This window comes from Octopus sinensis, linkage group LG15 (genome assembly GCF_006345805.1).
Source record: "Octopus sinensis linkage group LG15, ASM634580v1, whole genome shotgun sequence".
Lineage (NCBI taxonomy): Eukaryota > Metazoa > Mollusca > Cephalopoda > Octopoda > Octopodidae > Octopus > Octopus sinensis.
In genome coordinates this window covers 23,206,035-23,232,452 of record NC_043011.1, presented here as the reverse complement: position 1 = coordinate 23,232,452, position 26,418 = coordinate 23,206,035, and the positions used below count along the sequence as shown (strand labels likewise).

At 37.6% G+C, this 26,418-nt stretch overlaps 1 protein-coding gene and 1 long non-coding RNA gene across 4 annotated transcripts in view; one reads left to right on the top strand and one right to left on the bottom strand.

Moving 5' to 3' along the window:
* The window catches only part of LOC115219724, a 31,854-nt gene extending 18,823 nt beyond the window's left edge, over nucleotides 1-13,031 (top strand). For both annotated transcript variants that reach the window (XM_029789938.2, XM_029789937.2), the window contains exons 3-5: nucleotides 3,708-4,125; nucleotides 7,175-7,414; nucleotides 11,433-13,031. In XM_029789938.2, the coding sequence (XP_029645798.1) occupies nucleotides 3,708-4,125; nucleotides 7,175-7,414; nucleotides 11,433-11,770 (996 nt within the window). In that variant the 3' untranslated portion in view covers nucleotides 11,771-13,031. The remainder of the gene's footprint in view (nucleotides 1-3,707; nucleotides 4,126-7,174; nucleotides 7,415-11,432) is intronic.
* LOC118766242 lies at nucleotides 1,002-26,126 on the bottom strand. Of its 2 annotated transcripts, XR_005002145.1 has the most exons (5): nucleotides 24,908-26,126; nucleotides 23,422-23,427; nucleotides 17,625-17,634; nucleotides 6,067-6,076; nucleotides 1,002-1,011 (listed from the first exon to the last, which is right to left on the bottom strand). It is a non-coding gene; the product is annotated as an uncharacterized LOC118766242 (long non-coding RNA). The 2 variants fall into 2 exon arrangements; XR_005002146.1 differs by lacking the exon at nucleotides 17,625-17,634 and having other exon boundaries at nucleotides 24,895-26,126.
* Nucleotides 26,127-26,418: the final 292 nt, after the last annotated feature.

Here is a 26,418-nt window from a genome sequence, read left to right as displayed (position 1 = left end):
AATAGAACCACACATGTGATGGTATCCCACTGTTGTAATACAGTGAGTTGAAACAACTTCCATTACTCTCTCTTTTACTCTTTTACTTGTTTCAGTCATTTGACTGCGGCCATGCTGGAGCACCACCTTTAGTCGAGCAAATCGACCCCGGGACTTATTCTTTGTAAGCCCAGTACTTATTCTATTGATCTCTTTTTGCCGAACCGCTAAGTGACGGGGACGTAAACATACCAGCATCGGTTGTCAAGCGATGGTGGGGGGACAAACACAGACACACAAACATATACACACACATACATATATATATATATATATATATATACATATACGACGGGCTTCTTTTCAGTTTCCGTCTACCAAACTGGTCGGCCCGAGGCTATAGCAGAAGACACTTGCCCAAGGTGCTTCGCAGTGGGACTGAACCCGGAACCATGTGGTTGGTAAGCAAGCTACTTACCACACAGCCACTCCTGCGCCATTGGCTGATTTTATCCAAACAATTTGCAGGCAATAATTCCTTGTAAGATCAGTTAAAATCTAAAAACAACAAGCATGAGAGATTATTTTTAATAACAATCAAATAAGTGAACTTTTTGAAAAACATAGACAGTGCAAAATAAGTGGAATGACAACTAGTGAAACCAACGGACATGTTTCAATCTTATTAAACGTCTTCAGTTAACCATACTCTACTCAGAGAAGCTTTGAAATTATCAGTATGTATATATAGAAATAGAGGGAAAGGGAAGCTGATTGTGCTGATTACAATTATCAGGAATGTGACCGTGAGTCAGTAACTCAGAAGAGAGTTCTGTATTCTAAATACAAATATACTTGAGTCTCACATGTGTAGTATAGCAAGTTCAAAACCTTCAAGTAATTGATGCAATTAGTAGACAAAACCTGTCTCTCTTTCCTTTTCTCTTTCTTTCCCTTTCTCCCCTTTTCTTCCCCTTCTCTCTTTCTCTCTCTCTCTCTCTCTCTCCCTCCCTCTTTCTCTCGTGAGTATATCTCATTTGATACCAACCCGCCTGAGACTGTTCTTAACCTCCTATGACACAAACTTCTTGTTTTGAAATGATTTGATATAAAATTTTCAAGATTTCATGATAATTTATGTTCAAAACACCAGTTCACGATTATTTGAAATTTGGTTGGCGGGGACTAGTCGATTACATTGACTCCAGTGTCTCACTGGTACTTAATTTATCGATCACGAAAGGATGAAAGGCAAAGTCGGCGGAATTTGAACTCAGAACGTAGCTACGGGCGAAATACTGCTAAGCATTTTGCTTGGCATGCTAAAGATTCTGCCAGCGCACCGCCTTATCAGTCACTTAATGATAGAGACAGGATCTCCGGGAGAAATTTTGCATGGCAAAACTAAACTGTTTTCCCCATCCCAGTGACGGTTGTGGTGAGGGTGGTCGTCTCTCAAAATTCAAATGCGCTTGGAAATTTTAGCTGAGAGAAGGGCCTACCGTCAGTTATGCACATGGCCTACCGTCAGTTAGAGCAGCAGACTCGCGGTCGCGGGATCTCGAGTTCGAATCTCAGACCGGGTGATGTGTGTGTTTATGAGCGAAACACCTAAGCTCCACGCGGCTCCGGCAGAAGGTAATGGGGAACTTCTGCTGACTCTTTCGCCACAACTTTCTCTCACTCTTTCCTCCTGCATCTTGCGGCTCACCTGCGACGGGCCGGCGTCCCGTCCAGGTGGGGAACCTATACGCCAAGGAAACCGGGAAACCGGCCCTGATGAGCCCTGCGTGGCTCGAGAAGGAACAAGTAATATAAAAACAAACGCATGGACTTACTCCATGGCTCTCCGAGCTCTGGGTCCGATATACCAACTGTCTCGCGCCCTACTTGCATAGGTTTGTAGAGAGAGAGAGTGAGAGAGAGAGAGAGAGAGAGAGAGAGAGAGAGAGAGAGAGATAGAGTTAAAGCGAGTAACGTTGTACTTGCTACTGTCGTTGGGGATGATGATGAGGATGATGATGAGGATGATGATGAGGATGAAAGTTGTAGGGGTCGTAGGTATGACGGATAGGAAGTGCGTGGGTGGGGTTAGAAATTGGAAGGGCGCTAATTGGCGGTGGCGATAGTAATAGCTCTGGCTGTAGCAGCCAAGTTACGTGATGCAACCCTCTTCTAACTTTTAGCAAACAGCATATTTTTTTTGTTGTTTTTGGTTTATTTTTAAATGTGTGCGTGTGCGTGTGTGTGTGTGTGTGTGTGTGTGTGTGTGTGATTCAGTAAAGACACAGTTTAAATATATGCGAGTTCATAGAGTCCGTTAGTGACGGTGGCATTCAAATATTTGGCTTTACGTTCGTGATGTTTCTAAAACTTATTCTTAAATTCGACATCAGGTGTTGTCTTTGGTCCTGCTTCCTGCAACCGAAAGGGTAATCTATAAAAATAGTAGCACTTCCTTTGTGTGTGTGTGCGTGTGTGTGTGTGTGTGTGTGTGTGTGTGTGTGTGTGTGTGTGTGGTGTGTGTGTGTATGTGTTGCGTGTGTGTGTGTATGTGTGCGTGTGTGTGTATGTGTTGCGTGTGTGTGTGTGTTTGTGTGTGTGTGTTGCGTGTGTGTGAGCGTGTGTGTGTGTGTGTGTGTGTGAGCGTGTGTGTGTGTGCGTGTGTGTGTGTGTGTGTTTGTGTGCGTGTGTGAGCGTGTGTGTGTGTGTGTGTGTGTGTTATGTGTGTATACATATATGCAAATGTATATACGTGCGTATGTATGTATGTATGTATGTATGTATGTATGTATGTATGTGTACATGCATTTTTATTTGTATGTATGTATATCCGAAAGGCCAAATGAAAACATCATGTACTTTAAATAGACATGTAAAATGATTTAACGACAAATCATGCTTTTCTATTTCGAAAAGATGACAGATCTCCGTGGAGCATCCGTTGTTTGACATCCACACATTCCAAATATTTACCTCGTTCTTATCCAACCCGCATACCTACCAATCTACCTATTTACCAGCCTTTCTATTAACCTATCTACCTATCAAACTACAAACCTACCTACCTACCTACCTACCTGCCTATACGAACCAACGGGGAGACCTGGCAGAATGTCTCCGTGCCGGGAAAATAGCAGCATTTATTCCGACTTTACGTTCTGATTTCAAATGGCTCCGGGGTCGACTTTGCTTTTCATCCTTTCGGAGTCGATAAAATAAACACCAGTTGAGCACTGGGGTTGATTAATTGACTTTGACACTCTTCTAAAACTGCTGTTCTTGTGCCAATATTTGGAACCAATATAATCAGAAATCATTAATATGATATCTTATTATATAATATAGCTGGTTAGAAGTAAGTATAATATATAAAACTTTCAAGGCGGTGAGCTGGCAGAAACGTTAGCAAGCCGGGCAAAATGCTTAGCGGTATTTCGTCTGTTTTTACGTTCTGAGTTCAAATTCTGCCGAGGTCAACTTTACCTTCCATCCTTTCAAGTTCGATAAATTAAGTATCAGTTGCGTACTGAGATCGATCTAATCGACAGATCCCCTCCCAAAAAATGTCGGGCCTTGTACCTAGAGTAGAAAAGAAGACATAAAACTTTGATTACATGTATCCATAGTCTTGGAAAACCTTGGCAATGATATAAGCAGAAAGATTTCCAATTTGTGTACTTCTCTTGCTTTTGGTTTCAGTTTCGTTTTTTTTTTTCTTTTTCCAGGCGCTTATTCACAAATACAATGGATTATGTGGCGTCTGTGGAGACCCGTGGGATCAAAATCCACGGGACCATGAAAGGGGTGGAAAATATTATGAAGGATTCATAACAGCAAATTATGAGGAAGGATCAACAATTACAGCTGCAGTACAAGTAACTGCTAATCACAAAGGTTATTTTGAATTTCGAATCTGCCCTTACGATAACCCTAAAGCTGGTGATATTGAATATTCAAATGGAAGCGATTTTGTTGAAGTTAGTCAATCGTGTTTGAACAAACATCTGTTAACCATCGGTGAAACTAATGACACCAAATATTACATCCCACACACATCACCAGTTATGCTTAATAATATCTCCCTCAAACTACCAAGTGGTGTGGTCTGCAACAAATGCTTATTCCAATGGACGTACATAACCGGTAAGTACAATTGTCTGTTACCATGCATTAAATAAAAGAAGGCAATAATATCGGTATATTAAATTTAAAATGGTTTTTAATTATAAGTAATACTGAATTTCTAAATCTCTCGTAGAGACATGTACGGTGGTGGGGCGATAGAATGGTTGTATACTGTCAATCTAACACGAACGTGACAGTAGGGGAGTACACCACCGCTGTATAGCCCTAGGAAGCATCGAACGCCTCCTGATGGCTTTGACACATTTTTCCCTGTGTCCTTATATACATTTACGAAGGGGATACAAACACCCATGATCTAAAAAATCAACATAGCCCTATTTTATCAGGTTTTTGAAAAAGGTTGTTTTGTTTTGTTTTACATTGTTATTTTCCTTAAAGGAAGCTATATAAATAAGGCATGTTCTAAAAGTACTTTCAGCGTTAAAGGTTTCGTGGTGGTTGTGTCGTTGTCTCTTAATCCATTCGATCTTTGAGATACTACTCATCGCTCTGTTAAGATTGCACGGAACTTGAAGCACAGACCAGAAAGCTAATGAAACACTTGTCAGTTGTATGTTACTGTTATTGCAGGTATCAACTATGAAAGTGATGTAAAGCAGCGAATTGGCAAGTTCGTTAGCGCGCAGGGCATAATTCTCAGCAGTATTTCGTTCGTCTTTACGTACTGAGTTTAAATTCCGCCGAGGTCGACTTTGCCTTTCATCACTTCATGGTAGATAAAATAAGTGCCAGTTGAGTACTGGCATCGATGTAATAGACTAGCCCCTCCCTCGAAGTTACTGGCTTTGTGCCAAAATTTGAAACGAAATATATTTTTATGATATAAATTGGTGCTAAGATAGCTTTTTGTCCTCGGTTTGTAACTAAGCAAGAGATACAATACAAACTATAATGAATCCTGAGCGAGATATGAATGGATGCATAGATCTTCGTAGTTCGACCGTGAGTATTCAATTTTACCTAGTCGTCAAATTAACGTGGATGACTATTCGTAGACATATGTATCTTTAAAGTAATTCTGAAGAAGAATCAGTGTAACACATTGTACAGGTACAATTGATCCGACAGACTTCTATGCAGTTCCCATCAACCCAATTTTCACTCAGAAGGTGACTGGGCACTCCGTCGGTTACGACGAAGAGTGTTCCCAGTCGATTCAATCAACGGAACAGCCTGCTCGTGAAATTAACTAACAAGTGGTTGAACACTCCACAGACACGCTTGCCCTTAACGTAGTTCTCATGGAGATTCACATGACAAGGCTGGCCCACTGAATTACAGGTGCTACCCATATTTGCCATCTGAGAGGACTGGAACAACGCGAAATAAAGTATCTGACACAAGGGCACATCGCACTGCCTGGAAGCGAGCTCACAACCTTATGATCATGAGCCGAATACACAAACAACACCAGGCGCATTCACTTTCACAAGGTATTGGTCGAGCTGGAGCAAGAGAAAACGACAATTGATCAAAACACTTGCAATAAGATTGAACCTGGGAACCCGAGGTTGCAAGAACAAGATAAAAACGCTAAATGCATGACACTGATTTTATTTTTAATGGTTTAGTTTGAGGAAGAAAGGTAGCGCTAGTAATTCCCTTCTGGGCCTTGGTAGTTGATGGGAAAAAAGGAGAAAAATATTTTCAGATCAGTGACCAGGACCCATTGCTTGCAAAAGAAGGAGCTCTGCTAAAAAGGACTCAAGGGTCATTGGTGAAGTTATTGATACAAAGATATTGATACCAGTTACTTAATCAAAACTGAGCCATAACTGTGCTTTCTAAGTTTCAAATTGCTGAGGTGGAAACACAGAAGCAGTCATGGTTGCGTGGTTAAGAAACCCGCTTTGCATTCACACGGTTCCAAGTTCAATCTTGCTGCGCAGCACCTTGTGCATTTTGCTATAAGCGAACCAATACCTATTTCTTTACTACCCACAAGGGTCTACACACAGATGAGACAAACAAGGACAGACAAACGGATTAAGTCGATTATATCGACCCCAGTGCGTAACTGGTACTTATTTCGCCCGGCGTGCTAACGTTTCTGCCAGCGAACCAATACCTTTTAAGTGAATTTGGTAGACAGAAACTGTGTGGAAGCCCGTCATATATGTGCATGTGTATGCGTATCTTTGACAACTGCTGTCGGTTTGGTTTAGGTCCCCGTACATTAGCGGTTCTGCAAAAGAGACAGGCTTAAAAATTAAGTACTGGAGTCAATGATTTGTTCGACTAAATTCTTCAAGGCTACACCTTAATGTCTAGACGGACCTGAAGCAGACTTAGAGTAAAGAGGGCATGTCATTAATAGGATCTTAAATGACGGCGAAAAAACTTGGACAAACCTGATTGATCGATTGCCCAAAAGATTAATCAAACAATCAATTAGTTAATTGGTTAAATGGTCTACCAATTAATAAATAAGTAATAAAAACAGTAAAAAAAGAACTAGTGCATGAGTTTTAGTTGGTTTTACCCTAGGTCAACGCTGACTGGGCAGATGCATGCCTAAAGATGTCTGCAAGCCGTGATCAACCCGTCCTTTAAACAATGTAAGATTAGATTATCTTGTGTCCTTTCGTCATTTAAAACCCAGCCGAGAGTGATTTGAAGGTGATTTAGTCAATACATCCAGCAGGTCATTACGCTGTTTAAGAATTTGGACCTGGAGATCTCCATTTCCAGCGACTTCTAGGGCCACCTCCCAGTGGTGTCGGGCGTCAACGAAGAGCCCTCGACTACAACAAGACGACCAAAGTGCTTTTTTTTTCCAAGGTCTGGGGTGTCCCGCCCCTAAGCCCTAGACCATCACCTAATCACCCTTACCTGTCTTGTTGCTTAACAACAACAACAACAGCAGGTCATTACAAAGAAATATAGACGTCTGTGGGGAAGGGAGTTGTTCTTTTTTTTTTTGTGGGTTTTTTTTTTTGTCTTTTTTGCAAAATAGATCTTCGACGTGGTTTCTGATATTTCCTCTTTATGCCTTCATGAAAATAAAAAAATATTTACACTGTGTCCTATTTTATTTCCAATCCAGGTAATAGCTGGGGTCGGTTTCCAAACGGAACGGCTTGCATTGGATGTGGGCTACAAGAAACATTTAAAGCTTGCTCTGATGTTATCATCAACCCCAAATCGAACGGTAGCACGACGTCAACGCCACCTGCATCCACACAGTCTACCACAAAGTCACCAAATACCGAACAGAGCACAGAACAGAGCACAGAACTACTCAGCAATTCGCCGACAACTGAAGGAACAAAATGGAGAGCAACAGGTTGGTTTTTAATGTAAAACATTACATATTTACATGCATACATAGATGCATGCATTCATACATACATAACACACACACAACGCACACAACCATACAGATTCTTAAAAAAAAAAAGACTCCGCCGGTTACGACGACGAGGGTCCCAGCTGATACGATCAACGGAACAGCTTGCTCGTGAAATTAACGTGCAAATGGCTGAGCATTCCACAGACACGTGTACCCTTAACGTAGTTTTCGGGGATAATCAGCGTGACACAGAGAGTGACAAGGCTGACCCTTTGAAATACAAGTACAACTCATTTTTGCCAGCTGAGTGGACTGGAGCAACGTGAAATAAAGTGTCTTGCTCAAGGACACAACGCGTCGCCGGGAATCGAACTCACAACCTTACGATCATGAGCCGAATATCCTAACCACTAAGCCACGCGCCCTCACATACAGATTCTTACATGCATACACACATACACACACACACTCAAACAGGCTCACACACATATATGTATGTTTGGATAAATGGGTGCATATTCTTTTATTCTTTTACTGGTTTCAAGTCATTTGACTGTGGCCATGCTCGAGCACCGCCTTTAGTCGAGCAAATCGATCCCAGGACTTTGTAAGCCTAATACTTATTATATCGGTCACTTATGCCGAACCGCTAAGTTACGGAGACGTAAACACACCAATATCGGTTGTCAAGTGATGTTGGGGGACAAACACACACACACACACATATATATATAATCTGTAGTATAATACGTGACAATTATTTGCTTGCCATAATAAAACTCCGAGTTTCGGATGTCGGGGCGGAAAACTGCTCTGGCATATATATATATATATATAATATATATATATATATATATATATGCCCGCTAAATGGAGCTTGCATGTCCGAGACCATCATATATATATATATATATATATATATATATATATATATATATATATATAATATATATATATATACATATATATATATACAGAGAGAGAGAGAAGAGTGAAAATAATTAATTATAAATTCACGAAACTTTTTTTCTTGAAAATTCATTGGAAAAGGAGTGGGTACATAAAACTTTAGGGAAAATACTTAAATACCATGTTTGCCATTTTTACTACTTTGAAGGATGAAGCAGACAGCAGGTCAAAGTTCAATAGTCGACAGAATGCATTTACGTCGAATAGCATTTAGTAGCGTTGTCAATAATAACAGAGCTCAGTCTTCTCTTATAACTTTACAATATAGAATGACTAGAGAGTACAAGACTGCATACGAACAGTTCTCTAAACAAACAAACTGAATAATGTACGTTGCTTTCTGGAGGAAATTAAACTCGCATAACGAGTTGAAATTTGATCTACGAACGACGAACAAACAGCGCATACGCATAACTGAGTGGGACCCTAGCGAGCTGTAATGTGAACAACAAACCACGAAAACCACGAGAAAACTAAACACACATGTAAGTTCTGAGAGTGCATATATAAACGGTACCTCAAATGAACAAACTGTATAGCGAACAGTTTTTCTGGTGAAATTTATATTCAGCCAATGAGTTGAAATTTGAACAAACTACGGCTAGACTAAGCACGCATATAAGTGTCTGTGAGAGTGTATACAAATGTTTAGTTAACGTTCATGTACACATTTCATATAGCTTGCAAATTTTCATATTTTATATCAAAAATAAAATTTCTCATTTCTGATTTAAATTTTCTTTTTAAACCATAACCATGATTCGACAGAATCAAGACAAAAAGGGGGAAAATACGCCCATACGAGCAGATATATATGTATTTGCTATTGATGAACAACTAAAACATCCTTTCATGTCGTTATGTGGAGTTTAGCTGTATCTTGGAACGGTTTACCTCTATTTATATGTATTTCAGTTACTTATCTGACGAACAATCTGTTTAACGAACAGGGCTCCGAAATGGATATGTTCATAAATACTGTAATAAGTTACAAAACTAATTAGAGCAGAAAGAAACTAACACTAATTTGAATCTGACTGCATTAAAATGTTGGATGTTGGTGATGATGGTAAAGACGATGTCAATGGCAACAACTTCTAATGAAACTAATACCACATAATCGTAAGCAGTTACAAATCGTGACAAATTTCTGATAAAGATATTCTATCAATGTGTTAAGTGTGTTGACACTCATTCCCGTGACAATATTGACAAGAGCAAAAACATTAGAGATATTGAAGTAAAGTATACATTAACTTGCTTAATACGTAACCATGGTAACTCTAAATAACCAAGACTACCACAAAGAGGTTAACATTTTTTATTCAAATTAACCGAAAGAAATACACACAAAATTAAAAAATATATATTTTTGAACTGACTTAATGTATCAAAGTGTAAATTAAATATAAATCAGGAATCAGTAAGGATAATGAGAAAAAAGGCTAGTTTGAATCTTAGCTGGGAAGATAAAAGAAACTCTTTATGATGCAGTCTGTAATATGCTTCTGTAATATTTGTTCTTGATGAGAGCACTTCATTATCCCATCAAGTATTGACAAGTCGTAAATGTCACTACACAGTATTCATGGTCTCTGGGTCTTCCTGAATGGCACACCTCTTGAACAATTACCTTGAATTATTTTAGCAATTATGATGATGCATGTTTTATGTGGCCCACTTCTCAGAGAAAGTTGCCCTTGCTGGTCTACAGCTCGCTCACCAGTTCCTTTTGTACCCTTATATTTTCCTTTGACCACTTCTTGTCCAGTGTGGTATCTGGCTAGAGTTTCACACTGTTTGAGTTTTTGAAACGTAAACAGTTGGCTCCAATGTTATTAGCTCAACTAATCATAAATGTTGTTGAATGTTATTGAGGGCGGAGATGTATTCTAGTTTGTTCATTATATCAAAGGCTATTAAAAACGTCAGTTTTATGTAGGCAGCATGTGTCATCAAGTTTAATTTCATGATAAATAATACATGCAAATATACCACAATATCAAAAATTGTATTGATCAGAGAATAAATAATTCAATGACACTATCTGCATGATAAACGGTAGGTAGAGTTATTCAATGCATACAGTATTAAAAAGCTAAGGCTGAAACATGTTTGGAGTTGTTTAACCTAGGCCAGCTCCTGTCATCCATCCTACCCATTGCATGGAGGATGGATATTAAATGATGATGATGATGATGATATAAATATGTAATGATATTAATTTGTTGTTATAGCAACATGTTGTAGGTGTGAAAGATGAACAATGCATGAAGTTTTAAGAAAATATTTATTTTTACCGTTACATTGAAAATACCTTACTTCGACGGGCAGGTTATAAAAATCCGAGAGCATGCAAAGTAAAGATAGATGTATAGTTTGCTCCCTTAGCAGTAAGCCACAGATTGCGATAGAATGATGTTGTAAGAGAACAGAATTAAGGTTAGTAAGAGTGAAATAGTGTAGGACAAATTGTCTCGTAGAGTCGCTAATTCTAGACTTCTCTGGATTATATATTTTCCAAACCATACAATTTTCTTATGCCTATGTATGATCTTCAATATTTATTTAGTGATTCATTGATGACTCATTTTGCACACACAGTGAAGGCGGTGCTTTCCTGAGAAGACTACAATAAGACTAGGACATGACCAGAATTGTCTTTGCTAGCACATATAAAATTTGCTCATATACTTTTATATTTTTTACCCTTTCCTAAATGTGTCAGTAGATAATTATTTCTTTGAATATTTCCAACTATATTTGGTCAATTCTAATCAATCATCCCATATCTTTCTTTGATCACTTCTACACTAAATACCATTTATTATATTATTAATCTATTACTGCTATCTTATTGTATTATATTAATATTTCTTTCCCTTTCATATTGTTTCTCATTTTCCTGTGTGATTAATATTTCTAAGTATCTATAACTCATCTAGAAATATCTACATCATGCCAAATACAAAAACAACTTACCTATCTATCTCTTACACTCTATATTTTTTTAATTTTATTTTTAAATCTCTGTACCCATCAGATGCATCCCTGACAACACTAGGCAAATGGACTCGAATTCTGACAAGCAGCCTTGGTACGACTACCAGTCTAGAAGCAGATGAACCTACAAAAGCTGAAACTGATAGCTGGTACAGCTCGAAGTTTAGTGCAACAGCAAAGACAGCAACAACAACAACAGAAGCAGCAACAACAACACCAACACAAGCACCAACAAGAAGAACCACAATTAAAACACGGAAATGTCAGGCTGTTGGTGTCTGGAGAAGAGTTCCAGGAATACCTACATGGTGTATTAATAATTGTAGGATGGGATATTGTCCTGCGAGTCACTGTTCACCTGGATGTAAAAATATTTAATAATTTGGAGTTTTCACTGGTTATTTAAATGTAGTTATTCATGAATGTCTTTTAAAAAGATTTTATTCACTCATATAAATAAGTAAAAATTGATTTGCTTATGATGATTTGAACCTATGATACTTTCAATATTATTAGAAAGCTGCAATTATTAACACTAAATCAGCTTTATGGACTCATCAGAATATCATTTTTTTTTTTATTTACTTCAAAAAATTGTTTCCATTCAACAACAAAAAAAATTTTTTGTCTTACAGAATTTGAAGCATATGTTTCAAGAATACAATTTTCAAATTTTTCTTTGGTGTGGAAAAGAGAAGAATAACTTAATTTATATATTAAGTTGTTCTGTTGCTTGTTGCAATGAAATTGGTTTCCATATTATCCCTGCCAAGTTGATAGTTATCAACCTGTTTTTTGTATTATGGATTCAATTGTTGCATTGATGATGATTCTTATAAGTATTAACAATCACAAACTCATTTCAAACAGTTGTAAATGATTGAACTGATTGTAAAAGGAATGTGATTTTTATTAACATCATTATGACAAGATGACACCAAGACAGAGAAATCAATTGGCATCAGAAATGATGTATGAGAAAAATGCTCCTATTTAAGTTCAAAATTGCTGTTTGATATCATCTATGTTGAGATGCAAGCAGTTGTTGTACTTTATCTTTTCCTACAATTTCACATTCATTGATTTCTCAATCATTGGGTGCTAAATGTGTTACCCACTTGCTTTCTCTTCTTTTGTAAGAGTATCTATTTTCTGCTATGTTAGCTTAAATTATATTGCAAAAATATATAATTCCTGCATCAAGCTATAAATATTTGACTGACTACTTAGAAGTGAACCCCCTCAGCTATATAATTACTTAAGATCTTAACAGGAATAAAGAAGAGAAAAATTCCATGTTTTTTCATGTGATAAAATAACTTGCAAAAGAAACCTCTCTTATTTAGTATTGTAAACAGAACATATATTCTGTTTACAAAAGACACCAATAAGTCTCTACAACTGAAAAATTTTCCAGATGCTATGAAATAAGTCCTATAATTTTTTGGTTCAGAGTTAAAAATTTTGATTAATGTTGAGTCCAGGATAGAACTTTATATGGCTAATAACAATGTTAAATCCAAAACTATTGGTAACACGTTAGCAAGTTAAATGTTAATAATACATTAATTACAACTTGTAATGAATATATGTATATATTGGCAAAAGAGGAACCATGATTCTGTAGACAAAAAAAAAATGCGTAAATGCATGATAATTTATTCTTACCAGAATAAATGGTTAATTAATAATTGCTGTGTAGGTTTCCCAATCAACATTATTGCAAACTAATTGGTAATTTTGAGTGACAGTTTAAAAACGTGAACACTTAATAAATTTTGTGTCAGACCATGCAAAAATTATGAAGATTTAAATTTTGAGAAAATTTTAAGACATCACCAAGAGTGATGTAGTCACAGAAAGCTGAATTTTTTAGTCAAAGGGTTCAACAGGTTGGAAGCTGTACACTAGCACTTAAGTTCACTGATTCAATTTACCCAGTTGTAAATAGGTTCCATGAGTTGGTGCAGCTTTCTGTTGTTGGAACTATCATTAACTGAGTTGTACCATACTCAAATCTTCCAGTTAGACAGGAGTAATGGGAAAAAAAAAACAATACTCTATGTTTTTCTCTATAAATAATCCTGTAAAACTGAAGAGGATCTGAGAAGTCAAAATCTTACACAACAGCTTCAACTCAGTACAAAAGCAATTATGATGAAAGAAGGATAAAAAAGTTATTTTATTCTTCAAGTATGTCTCCATGGAGCTTATATAATCTTTTCTGTACCAACATATATTATAACATAATAATGTTTGATTTACAATATTCAATAATCACATTTTATTTTGTAAAGGACATGCATACTCAAGTTATTACATGTCTACACCTAATATATTTCTATGCATATAAAAACTAGTCTTGCGGGGTGGGGGGGACAGAAAAGAAATTGCAAGATTGGTCAATATGGTCAATGTGTAGTATGGAGTGTTAAGATTTGTTTTGTTTTTTTTTTTGTTTGCGTTTCGTGTTTATGTTTTTTTTTGGGGTTTTTTTTCTTTGTGTTTTTTCGGAGGGGTTTTTTTCTGGACCTCTTACGTACGTGTGTATGAGTAAAATATATGCATTTAACTTAAACAACTTGCATTCAGTATTATTCAAAAATGAATACAATAGAAAGTTATACTTTCTTTCACAAACACATGCATACATGCACACATGCACATTTGTGCATTGTAAATTTTGCCAGTTCCTATGTGCACACATACATTTATTTATATATATATATACACACACACACACTTAAATACATGTGTGTGTGTGTGTGTGTGTGTGTGTGTGTGTGTGTGTGTGTGTGTGTGTGTGTGTGTGTGTGTGTGGTGTGTGTGTACGTGCACGCACATGTGTATACCCGTCTATATATGATCCTATGTATTGTTACTGTTTTGTAATAGACTTTTGTAAATATAAACATCAACTGTTAAGTTTCCTTGAATGGAAAACACTCCAGACTAATTCATTTTATATATTCTATTAAGGATCAACAGAAATTCTTTCCTGCAATATAACAAAATATTACATCTGTTCAAAAGTACAATTGCTAATAGCAATCCGCTTCAATGGTTATAAATGTTTTCAGCAAGGAATCGGGAGTCAATTTAACATATTAATATCTTTTATAATGATGATGATTATGATACTCTTTACTCTTTTACTTGTTTCAGTCATGTGACTGTGGCCATGCTGGAGCACTGCCTTCAGTCGAGCAAATCGACCCCAGGACTAATTCTTTATAAGCCTAGTACTTATTCTATCAGTCTCTTTTGCTGAACCGCTGAGTTACGGGGATGTAAACACACCAGCATCGGTTGTCAAGCGATGTTGGAGTTTCTACTATAGGTATAAGGCCTTTCAGGCCTTATACCTATAGTAGAAACAATTATTATTATCATTGTCATCATCATCATCATTATTATTATTATTATTATTATTATTATTATTATTATTATTATTATTAAGGCTGTGAGCTGGCAGAATTGTTAGCATGCTGGACAAAATGCTTAGCAGTATTTCGCCCATCACTATGTTCTGAGTTCAAATTCTGCCAAAGTCGACTTTGCCTTTCATCCTTTCGAGTTCAATAAATTAAGTACTAGTTATGTACTGGGGGTCAATACAATCAACTTATCCACTCCCCCAAAATTGTTGCCCTTGTGACAAAATTTGAAACCATTATTATTACTACTACTACTACTACTATAGCTATTATATTATGTATAATGTCACAAGGTGTCTGCTTTATTTTTAATTTCTCTAATTTTATCAATCCCAATAACACGAGATAGGAAAATTGTCTTCCTTGCTTACACATCATCAGCACAACATTTGTAAATGAGTCATTATTGTATGTTGTAGGATTTTTTTTCTGTTGTTTCCATCATTTTTTTCCTTTCAAAAACATTTTTTTTTTCCCACACAGATCTTTATATGTAAATGTATAACAATTACGACCCATCTTTCACTTTCAAATTCATCCTAGTACAAAAACAAAAAATCTGAAAAAATATATTTTTCTGATTCCTATTTAAAAAAAAATTGAGTGTAAATAATAATTAATATGAAATAAAGATTTATATATATATATATACATATTTTAAAATCAAGTATGTGTTTGGTTGTTTTTATTCCAGTCACTTTGTCTTTCATCCTTTGAGGGTTGATAATATAATGTAAATCCTCGAGTATAATCTGCATTTTTTTCCCAAAATTTAAAGGTCAAAATCCCTAGTGCGTACTATATACGAGGTTAGAAATGAAAATTATTTTCTAAGCAATGTCCGAGTCTCTATTTGCTGTCCAGCAATGTTTATTCAGACGCATTTTGTGATGTTGGGCACGAAAATACCTTAAGCTCAGCCTGAAAGCAATGAAGTCATAAAAGAATCATCCATAACTTGCAGTAAACAACATTTATTAAACGTTATTACAGTTATTTCTTTATTTTCTGCAAACAAAATGCACAAAAAAGCTACACGTTTGCATTAGGTTATATACACAATAATAATAAAGGATGTTACCGTATACATTTTCACAAACCAAGGACGTTATGTAGAACTCCTTGACTAAAGTTAGAGAAGGGGTGCGTATCATAGGTTTTTCAGAGGTACAGCCCCCTAAAAATCCCCTGCGTATTATACTCAAGGGCGGACTATACTCGAAGATTTTCGGTAACCCCATCATTTCAAAACTGCTGGCCTTGTGCCTAAATAATAATTATTATTGTTCATTGCCTTGCTGAGTATGTTTTAGAGTAATTGTATAGTTTTATTATAGTGCTTTTAGTAGTTTTAGTATACTCTTTACTCTATTACTATTTTACTTGTTTCAGTCATTTGACTGCAGCCTTGCTGGAGCACTGCCTTTTAGTCGAGCAAATCGACTCCAGGACTTATTCTTTGTAAGCCTAATACTTATTCTATCGGTCTCTTTTTGCCGAACCACTAAGTTACAGGGACGTAAACACACCAGCATCGGTTGTCAAGCGATGTTGGGAGGACAAACACAAACATATACATATATATATATACATATATACGACAGGCTTCTTTCAGTTTCTATCTACCAAATCCACTCACAAGGCTTTGGTCAGCCCGAGGCTATAGTAGAAGACACTTGCCCAAAGTGTCACGCAGTGGGAATGAAACTGGAACCATGTGGTTGGTAAGCAAGCTACTTACCACACAGCTGCTCCACTCCTGTGCCTAGTATAGTAATTTTATTGTTTCATTTTGTGAAGCTGACCAAGACTGCAAGGAACTAGTTGACAATCTTTTGTTATTTGCTCCACAGGGCATAATTTTGGGGAAAAAAAGAAAACTTTTCAAATCAAATCAAATGTTTCAAAATGGTTATCATGCTTTCATCTTTGCCAGCTAACCATCAAGAGAAGAAAGTGGGTGTGGCTTTAAGGGTAAATCTATCATTTATGGACAACACTTCCTACTTGTATAGCTGTATACAAGTGAATTTTTACTTGGAGATGCTAGCCCAAAAGCACTCAATCTTTTCAAATAAAAGTTTTCACGTAAACTGATGCCAGTTTACTAGAGGTGAAGAGTAATCAAGGTAAAGTGTTCAAACATACAACCAGAACTAAAATTCTGGTGGGTGTGTTGTGTTGGAGAAACCTAGCATGCTACTGGAACTAAACACATTCTGAAAGGAAAATAAGGTTGGGATAAGTCTGGAGAACCTGATTCAGGTGAAACTTGAAGCAAGGGACTGAATCCCCAAGCTATCAGAGATCTGAGGGCAGCCACTGCAGATGGTAATGGAGAGTAGAAGACCTTGATGCTACAAATGGGATAACATCGATCACGCCAAGGCCTTCTGTCCTCAACAAGAGGCGTCCACTCCTGCTTATACCACAACATCAACAGCAACAACAACATCTACTGATACAACATCAGACGCAACTGCAATACCAGTAACAACATGAAACTGTACCAACAGTAGCTACAGCCCCTGCTACAAGAATGGAAGCAGTACCTACAATAATAATGACAACACCAACAGTGAAAGCAACAAAAGAAATATTGCCCTCAATGGTTATCACATCAGCAATAACAGCAACAGAAAACCCCCAAAGAAACAGGAAAAAGAACAGGATAAAACTACACACCACAATAGATGATTCTCAGACAATGTTACAGGGCGAAGGCAACGAGGTAAACTCTGAACGGCTAAAAGAATCTAAAAGAAATATTAAGAAAAAAAAACCATTATGTCAACATAAAAAAAGCTGGGACGTTTGAAAGAGTGGAATAAAACAACGTCCCACCAACACCACCTCACAACAACATCAGTACTATCAACATCACTATCATCATCGGCAGCACCACCACCACCACCGCCACCATCACCACCATCGTCACCATCATCTCCGCCACAGACGCTCCAACGTTAGAAACTCAAGCATAACGTAATTCATACTCGCGACCAACAGCACCACCCAACATGAACATAGAAAAATGAAGTCATTAACTACACAGCCGTAGACACAAGCAACAAAATGTTTATGAATCGCACACAAACATTATGCACAGTAATTATGTTGCACGGAAACTACATCGCGGCAAAAATAGCAAACATATTGAAATCATCAAAACAACATAAAACACAAGACTTTAAAAACCAAATACTCCGATGAAATATGAAATTTCCGGGGGGATGTTAATAAACTCATCAAAAACTTACTCGTGGAAACACTCACAAATAGCCAAGAGGACGAAACATCTACGGGAATAAGGTTTGTGTTCGTTTTATTTAGCATGGCCTTTTCGATGTGCGTAGCTTGGGAGCAGGCAATGTGAATGCGCGTAGCTTGGGATCGCTTTCATAGAAATGCCGCGTGGTCAATGGCCCACCAAACGGAACTATTCATTATAGTTCACGAGCTCAGTTTGCGATGGTTGTCTCCTCTTGTCTTTTCTATATGTACTGACTTCAGAGTCATAACGTGAGAACAAGAGACTTTGAGAGAACTAGAATGCAAAAATATGTCTCGGTTTATATGGTCGATGTCATCGTAGTGTCAGACACCGAAAACACCGAAATGATCAGCACTGCTCAAAGGAAATACGAGGCAGTTACAGGAGCCCAAACCAACCAAGAAAAGTCGCTGGTCCTGCAGGTGGGAACCTGGAAAGGCAGATCCATACCGTCCAACAGTCGGGGAGCTCTGGGCGGATGTAGAGGTTTAATTGCTCGGGGTCTGGTTTGATTTCGATCTCTAGGTGAGGAATTAGATGAGGGCGAGGTAACGAGCAGGGGGCTAGTCTTACCTAGAAATGAACCGAGAGGAAGATATCCCTGAAGGGTCAGATAGAAGTGGTCAACGCCTACATGTTTGGTAGTACCATCAGCCATGCCAGTCCGAGATGCACGCAGAGCGACGAAAACATCCTACACGCACTCGTACACTACTCGTGCATTTGCTGACTTGTGAAATTATGTTGAACTGCTTCTATCACATGTTCCATGTAGGACAGATCCGTGTAGGGCAAATCCGGCTATCAACCAACTCCATCGAAAACTGCCTTTCCTTGGGGTAAAAGGGCAGGCAGTTCTCCTCTGTTCAGTGGCTATAACGAAAGATATTATCTGGTGGACGAGGCTGAAATGGCTGAAGAAAGACACATCGGAAAAGTCGTCAAGCCGCCTTCGTTTCACCGGGAAGGACAAGCAGTTTTTTTTATTTTGTCTGGTGGCTTTAGCAAAAGAGGTTCTGTGAAGGACCAAGCCGAAAAGGCTGAAGACAAATACCTTCTACTTTGGCCAAGCCTTCGTTAACTTTGAAAAGAAAATTGAGGCTTCACTGTGAGATGCTAGCTTCCTGCAGACTTGTTGCAAATGGGTGAGATTGACGAGTATGGACCGAATGAATTGGCCTACTCTGTGGATGAAGCGAGAACATCAGAGAAAGTTCTCGCTTTCATGGTCAAGGTAACTATGGTTTGTGGGGTTTCCACGAGTAACCCTCGGAATCTTGGAAGTCTACTTCTTTCGAGGTTCTTTTGGTAGGTCCTGAAAAATAAGCGCATAGAACACTTAATCGAAAGGTAAACAAGAAGAAAGATTAAGTCTGCTAACTATAGGTAGTTACAATAATTAATTGTTCCTGTTATATCGTGGAAATGTGTACTTGAGTTTAGAGTTACATCTTTTACTTCTTTTGGAGCATCTGTTTACTAAGTTCTCTTCACTCAATAAAATGCACAGGGATTCCCAGAGCACAGATGAAAATTTATAGAAAAAGTATTATATAGTTGTGCATTTTTTATTATGGACCAAGTAATACAATATTCAATTTCTTCTTTTAGTCTCCATATGAAATTAGCTACTGAAGTAGAATACCTCTTATCAATTCTATTGAAACAGGCAACACGGTTGCGACACCCCTATATACATATATACGTCTCCTCTGCTATTCACTGTGCATTTGTATATAATATGTTACGACGTATGCACTGGTTTTGTTGAGGAGATGCGCCTTTGTCCTAGAATGTACATTGTTCTTTAGTTGTCTATTTACTGTTTCGTTATTCTTTTTTCTTCCATTCCTTGTATTTCCTTTTTCATTTATTATCATTTGGTCCTAATTGGCTTTCGTTAAGTTCACATTATATGAGTATTATGAGCATTCGAATTTTTAACATTTCACTGTATTTACTTATACTATTAATTCTATTGTAATTATCGGGAACTGCCTGACTTGTTTCTTCCTTATTATCAGAGTCCTTATTAGCTAAATTATCCTTTATTGTTTCCTCACTAACTGTGTTATTTATCTTCTGGTCTAATTTCGAATTATCATCGGCCACTTCATTTTACATATGAAACCTTCACTGTATGTCTGTTAAAAAATCTTGTGGTATCTATTAGATTTTGGATAACATTTATCCAATGGGGTAAAAAAAATTCCTTGGCAATCTGAGATATTTGTAAGCTATAGATAGAATTATACTATAAAACATCTGATTTCTTATACTTTTTGTCCACTTTGTTGTTGCTAATATACGGTGTGGAAGTGTCACTATCTAATGGGTTATGTTTAAACTTCATATTTTGGTGTTCCTTAGTTTCAGTTCCTATTTTACTTTTAGCATCTTTTTCTTATTCGTAGTTTAATCTGACCGTCTTCCTCAATTCTGTATTTACAATTTAGTGTCCTTATGGGAGGTTTAGTTCTCTTAGTATCGTAGCTACAAGAATTAACTATATTATTATCATACATATCTTTTGTTTTTCTGTATATCCAATCCCAACCAATGTAGCATTATAATAGGATGCATGTGCGTTAAAATTTGCTTCGTTCACTGATAATCTTGATATTCTATTAGACATGTGTTTTACTAGTCCTTTTATTATAGAAGGCAGATGACTTGACTGTACATTAATGTACCTCAGGTTCTCAATTTGCTTGTGGAAAAGCTCAAATAATCCTATATCTAAACTAAAAGTTGCATCTAGAAAATTTACCTTACAGTAATTATTTCCAATGGTAAGAGATAACAAAAAAACGTTTGAATAATTTATAAAGTTTTCTGTCTCTCCATTTCTACCTTACTATACTGGTCTAGTATGAAGCGTCGTCATATAGACCCGCCCCCACCCCATCTTTGGTAACCAGAATTCGATTTGGTATACTCCAACAAGATCCGTGACTTGTGCTGAGTCACTAGATCTCATTGCTGTATCAAAAAATCTACCTTATCTGATCTACACCAAAGATTCCAATCGAAATCTACCATACCTCCTTGCGCGGCTAATATAATTTCTATCTCTGATCTAGATAAATCCGTATTCCGCATTGTAAAAGTTAAGGTCTTATTTAGAAAAATGGGATTAATAGTGGAGTAATAGCTAGCTATGTCTAGTTGTATAAATTATTACTATTATTTATCTCTAGTTCCATAAATCACCCGATTTCCTCCTGAGTATCAAACCACAGTTACAGTCTAATTTAAGATTTAAGGATTAGCATTACTCTGTCGGTAATAGTTTTGCTAATCCGACCTATATCCGATTTGGAGAGGCATATCAATGTAACTGGGAATCGTTATTAAAATTATTCTTATGGTCCTTTAAATTTATCCTAGGTTTTCTAGGGACATACAGTTCTGTACTATCTTGTATTCTTCGTCTAGTGACTATGTCGAATCCCTTATCATTTATATTTGTTGGTGTGTTTTGGGGTGCATATTTGTACTTATTGCATTGTTCTTTTCTAATTAATTCCTGGTATAGTTCAGTTTTCACAATGTGAAGATTACCGGACTTGTCTGCTGGTGCTAAAATCCTTGGTGTTTGTTTAAAATCTTTTAGTACTTTCCATAATTTTTGCTGGTGTCAGTTATTTCTCCTGGGTTATTTTTGGAATTTAACATTTTAAAAATGATTTTATAAAGTTGTCTTCGAATGGTGCTCAGTATTGATTAGCAGTTGGGTTTTTCAGGGATTTAAGTTCCTGTCCAAGTGTATCCACCGATCTTTTCTAATAATGTGTACTATCCTTCCTGTCGAAGAAGAATGCTTTCCACTGCATTCTACGTATAAAATAGCTAGTACTCTCTGAGAATTTCTTAGTGTATTCATTCTTGCTATGTACTGATATATCTTTCAACGAAACATCGAATGTGATTTTTTCCTATTTTCGAAGCACACTACGTAATAGTAACTTTCTCCGGGTATAGGATACTAGTTGGTATTAGTAATAATTTTATATTTGGGTATACACATTGTAGCATGATGTCTAAAGCCCGTCCACAGTAATCGTTTACTTGAAGTCAACAACAGTGTGGAGGTATATTCCACTGGATTTACCTCAGGAATTCTTTTGTGTCCGTTTCTATAAAGAAAATGCGAGGCAGAAAATAAAATTCCCGAGACATTTTATTCATAACCACTACGATCGTTTCGATTCATCGTACACCGATACCTTACAGGTGATATACGGTACAAACAATTGTCATGCATCATAGTGTAGATGTATCTCCTCAGTTGACTTTTAAAAAAGTATCTCATATACGTGTGTGTGTGCGCGCGTGTATAATAGGCGCAGGCGTTGCTGTGGTAAGAAATTTGCTTCCCAACCACATGGTTTCGGGTTCTGTCCCACAGTATGATACTTTGGGCAAGTGCCTTCTACTATAGCCTCTTGCCAACCAAAGCCTTGTTTGTGGGTTTGACAGCTGGAAACTGAAAGAAGCCCGTTGTATGTGTATGTCCTTGCATCTATGTTTGTCCCCCTTCCATCATTTGACAACTGATGTATAAATTACCCTGACTCGCACAGCAAAACAACTGGCTCCGATCTGTGTGCATATATATGTATATATATATATATATATATATATTATTTTACTTTATTATACTATTTCTTTCTTCACTCTATAATAATTAGAATGTAAGAAGTATATATATGAGCATGTATAGATGAATACACGTATGTTTTTGCACATACATCTATATATAGATTATATGTGTGGATATATAAAAATATACACACTACACTGTATGTTAGTTAGACTTTCGACCTAACATTATATATCGATATAAATAGTAAAGATAGTCATAATATTAGTAGGAAGCAGATATGTGTGTATTCTGAGACCCCCTTCGGTCACGACACTGACCATGGGATTGCACCTAGAAAGTTACCCTTCCAGGCACAAGTCCGGGCAAGGTTGTTTATGGAAGACCAGCAGTCACCCATGCATACCAGCCTCCCCTCTCCACGCCACCTGTGTTATCCAAGGGAAAGGCAAAGGCTGATACAGCTTGGCCACCTGTGACGTCGCAACTCATTTCTACAGCTGAGTGAACTGGAGCAACGTGAAATAAAGTGTCTTGCTCAAGAACACAACACGCAGCCCAGTCCGGGATTCGAGCTCACAACCTCGCGATCGTAAGCTCGATGCTCTAACCACTGAGATATGCGCCTTCACAGATATACGTGTATATATAAATAGTTATCATCATTGATTAACGTCTACTTTCCATGCTAGAATGGGTTGGACGGTTTAACATAGAGCTGGCTGGCTGGAAGCTATCCAGACTCTAAATGTCAAATTGTTTCTATGGCTGGATGCCCTTCCTAACGCCAACCACTTAACAGTGTGCTGGGTGCTTTTTATGTGTTACTGGCACAGGTGCATTTATGCAGCACCGGCATAGGTGCTTTTTTATGTGGCACCAGCACCTGATAAAAGGACAAGCCTGTATGTGTGGAAGACAGCGATTTTACTTAGATTGACATGTCTTGTCAAGTACAGCAAATCACCACATAAATAGGCATGGATCTATATATAAAACAATATAGATAACCATCTAAGTTGGTACATGGATGAATATGTATACAGGGCAGGTAAGGATATCTACTCTTACTCTTTACTCCCTATCTTTTACTTGTTTCAGTCATTTGACTGCGGCAATGCTGGAGCACTGCCTTTAGTCGAGCAAATCGACCCCAGGACTTATTCTCTGTAGGCCTAGTACTTATTCTATCAGTCTCTTTTGCCGAACCGCTAAGTTATGGAGACGTAAACACACCAGCATCGGTTGTCAAGCGATGTTGGAGGGACAAACACAGACACACAAACACACACATACATATATATATATACATATATACGATGGGCTTCTTTCAGTTTCCGTCTACCAAATCCACTCACAAGGCTTTGGTCAGCCTGAGGCTATAGTAGAAGACACTTGCCCAAGGTACCAAGCAGTGGGACTGAACCCGGAACCATGTGGTTGGTAAGCAAGCTACTTACCACACAGCTACATAAAAAATAGCTGGTCGTAAATCAGTTTTAAATAGAGGCACTTTTGAGTCAGTTGGGCCAGTTGTTTTGTCATAAGAGATGGATGGTAATTTACATGCTTAAAAGAGACAAGGAAACAGTTGATAAGTACTGTAATGGTCAGTCTTCACCACATTATCCTTTTATCTTCAAATTCTTAATTTTATTCTTTATTCTTCAGTCTGTTTTGAACTTTCTTCCTTATAATCTGACCTTTAAGATAGAAAGGTAATTTTTAGTCAACTTGACCATTTTCTTTTCTTTTGTCTGTTTCTTTATTAAAGTACTTAGTATTTTAATTGTACTTTGTCCATCACTGTGGGGGTGCGTGACTTAGTGGTTAGGGTGTCAGCATCATGATCATAAGATTGTGGTTTTGATTCCTGGACCAGACAACGCATTGTGTTCTTGAGCAAAACACTTCATTTCACATTGCTCCAGTCCACTCAGCTGGCAAAAATGAGTAACGCTGCGATGGACTGGCGTCCCGTCCAGCTGGGGAACACATACGCCATAGAAACCGGGAAACTGGGCCCATGAGCCTGGCTAGGCTTACAAAGAATAAGTCCTGGGATCGATTTGGTCGACTAAAGGCGATGCTCCAGCATGACCACAGTCACATGACTGAAACAAGTAAAAAAGAGTAAGAGTATATGATGGGATGCTGAAAAGTTCTTGGTTTTTAGGGGTCTCACAAAAGGGTAAGACCTGTTATCTTTACAGGGGAGGTAGGACAACTATTTAGGAGAAAATAAGCAAAATATAATGATGGTATACAATATATCTTTCTGTATTTTGCAGATTTAACACAAGATGGCAGCTCCTTCAGGAGATTTTGGTAAAACTGAAACAGAAGCAGTCATGAAGTTCTTTTTGCAAGGCATAGGAGTGGTGGAAATTCATGGTGAGATGGCTGGCCATCTTACTCCACACAGATGAACCTGGTCAGGACGGCCAACTTCTGCAACCACAAAGGTTAAAGCTGATGCTTTTTACAGGACTTAGAAAAACTGAAGGGCCACTACAATAAATGTGTGAATCTGGGAGGAGAATATGTTGAATAAAATCATAATTAACTGATCCACCTATATTTTCTTTTACTCAAAGCCAGGAACCTTTCAGTACTCTCTCATAAATGTTAATGTTTTTGAGAAGGCATGAACATTACTGCTCTCTGGCTTTACACTAAAAATTAAAAAAACAAACCTTTAATACTTATTTCTTCCTTAGATGTTTTCCTCTTTGACAATTTCAGCTCATTGTCATCATTTAACAACCTTTTTTCTATGCTTCTTGCAAGGGTCAGATGAAATTTGTTGTGACAGCCCTCATCTGTTTTCAGACAAGGTAATGTATCCCTCTCCCCACCATGGGGCAAACTTTTTTTCACAGAAAACTGGAAATGAACAACTTCCCTTGTATGACAGAATGATTCATTTACAACCCTCATGTGACATCAAGACAACAGTACACACACACACACACAATGGGCTTCTTACAATTTCCATGTACCACATCCACTCACAAGAATTTGGTTAGCCAGGGACTGCAGCCGAAGACATTTGCCCGATATGCTGCACAGTGTGATTGATCTGAGAGCATATGATTAGGAAGCTATCTTCTTAACAACACAACCGTGCTTGTGTTTCATCTAACAAAAAAACCCAGTTCTGATGAGTTGAATAAAGATAACCCTGATTAAAACCCTCTCTACTGTTAAGAGAACAATTCTTTACAACAAACACAATAGACTCGGGGATAGTTTCAGTGTTAAAACAACACAAAACAAAACAAACCTTAATTAAAAGAAAGCAATCCCCATTCAACACAAATGAGTGGCTGTGTGGTAAGTAGCTTGCTAACCAACCATATGGTTCCGGGTTCAGTCCCACTGCATGGCATCTTGGGCAAGTGTCTTCTGCTATAGCCCCGGGCCGACCAATGCCTTGTGAGTGGATTTGGTAGACAGAAGCTGAAAGAAGCCTGTCGTATATATGTATATATATGTATGTGTGTGTGTGTGTGTGTGTGTGTGTGTGTGTTTGTGTGTCTGTCTCCCTAGCATTGCTTGACAACCGATGCTGGTGTGTTTACGTCCCCGTCACTTAGCGGTTCGGCAAAAGAGACCGATAGAATAAGTACTGGGCTTACAAGGAGTGGGTCCTGGGGTCAATTTGCTCGACTGAAGGCGGTGCTCCAGCATGGCCGCAGTCAAATGA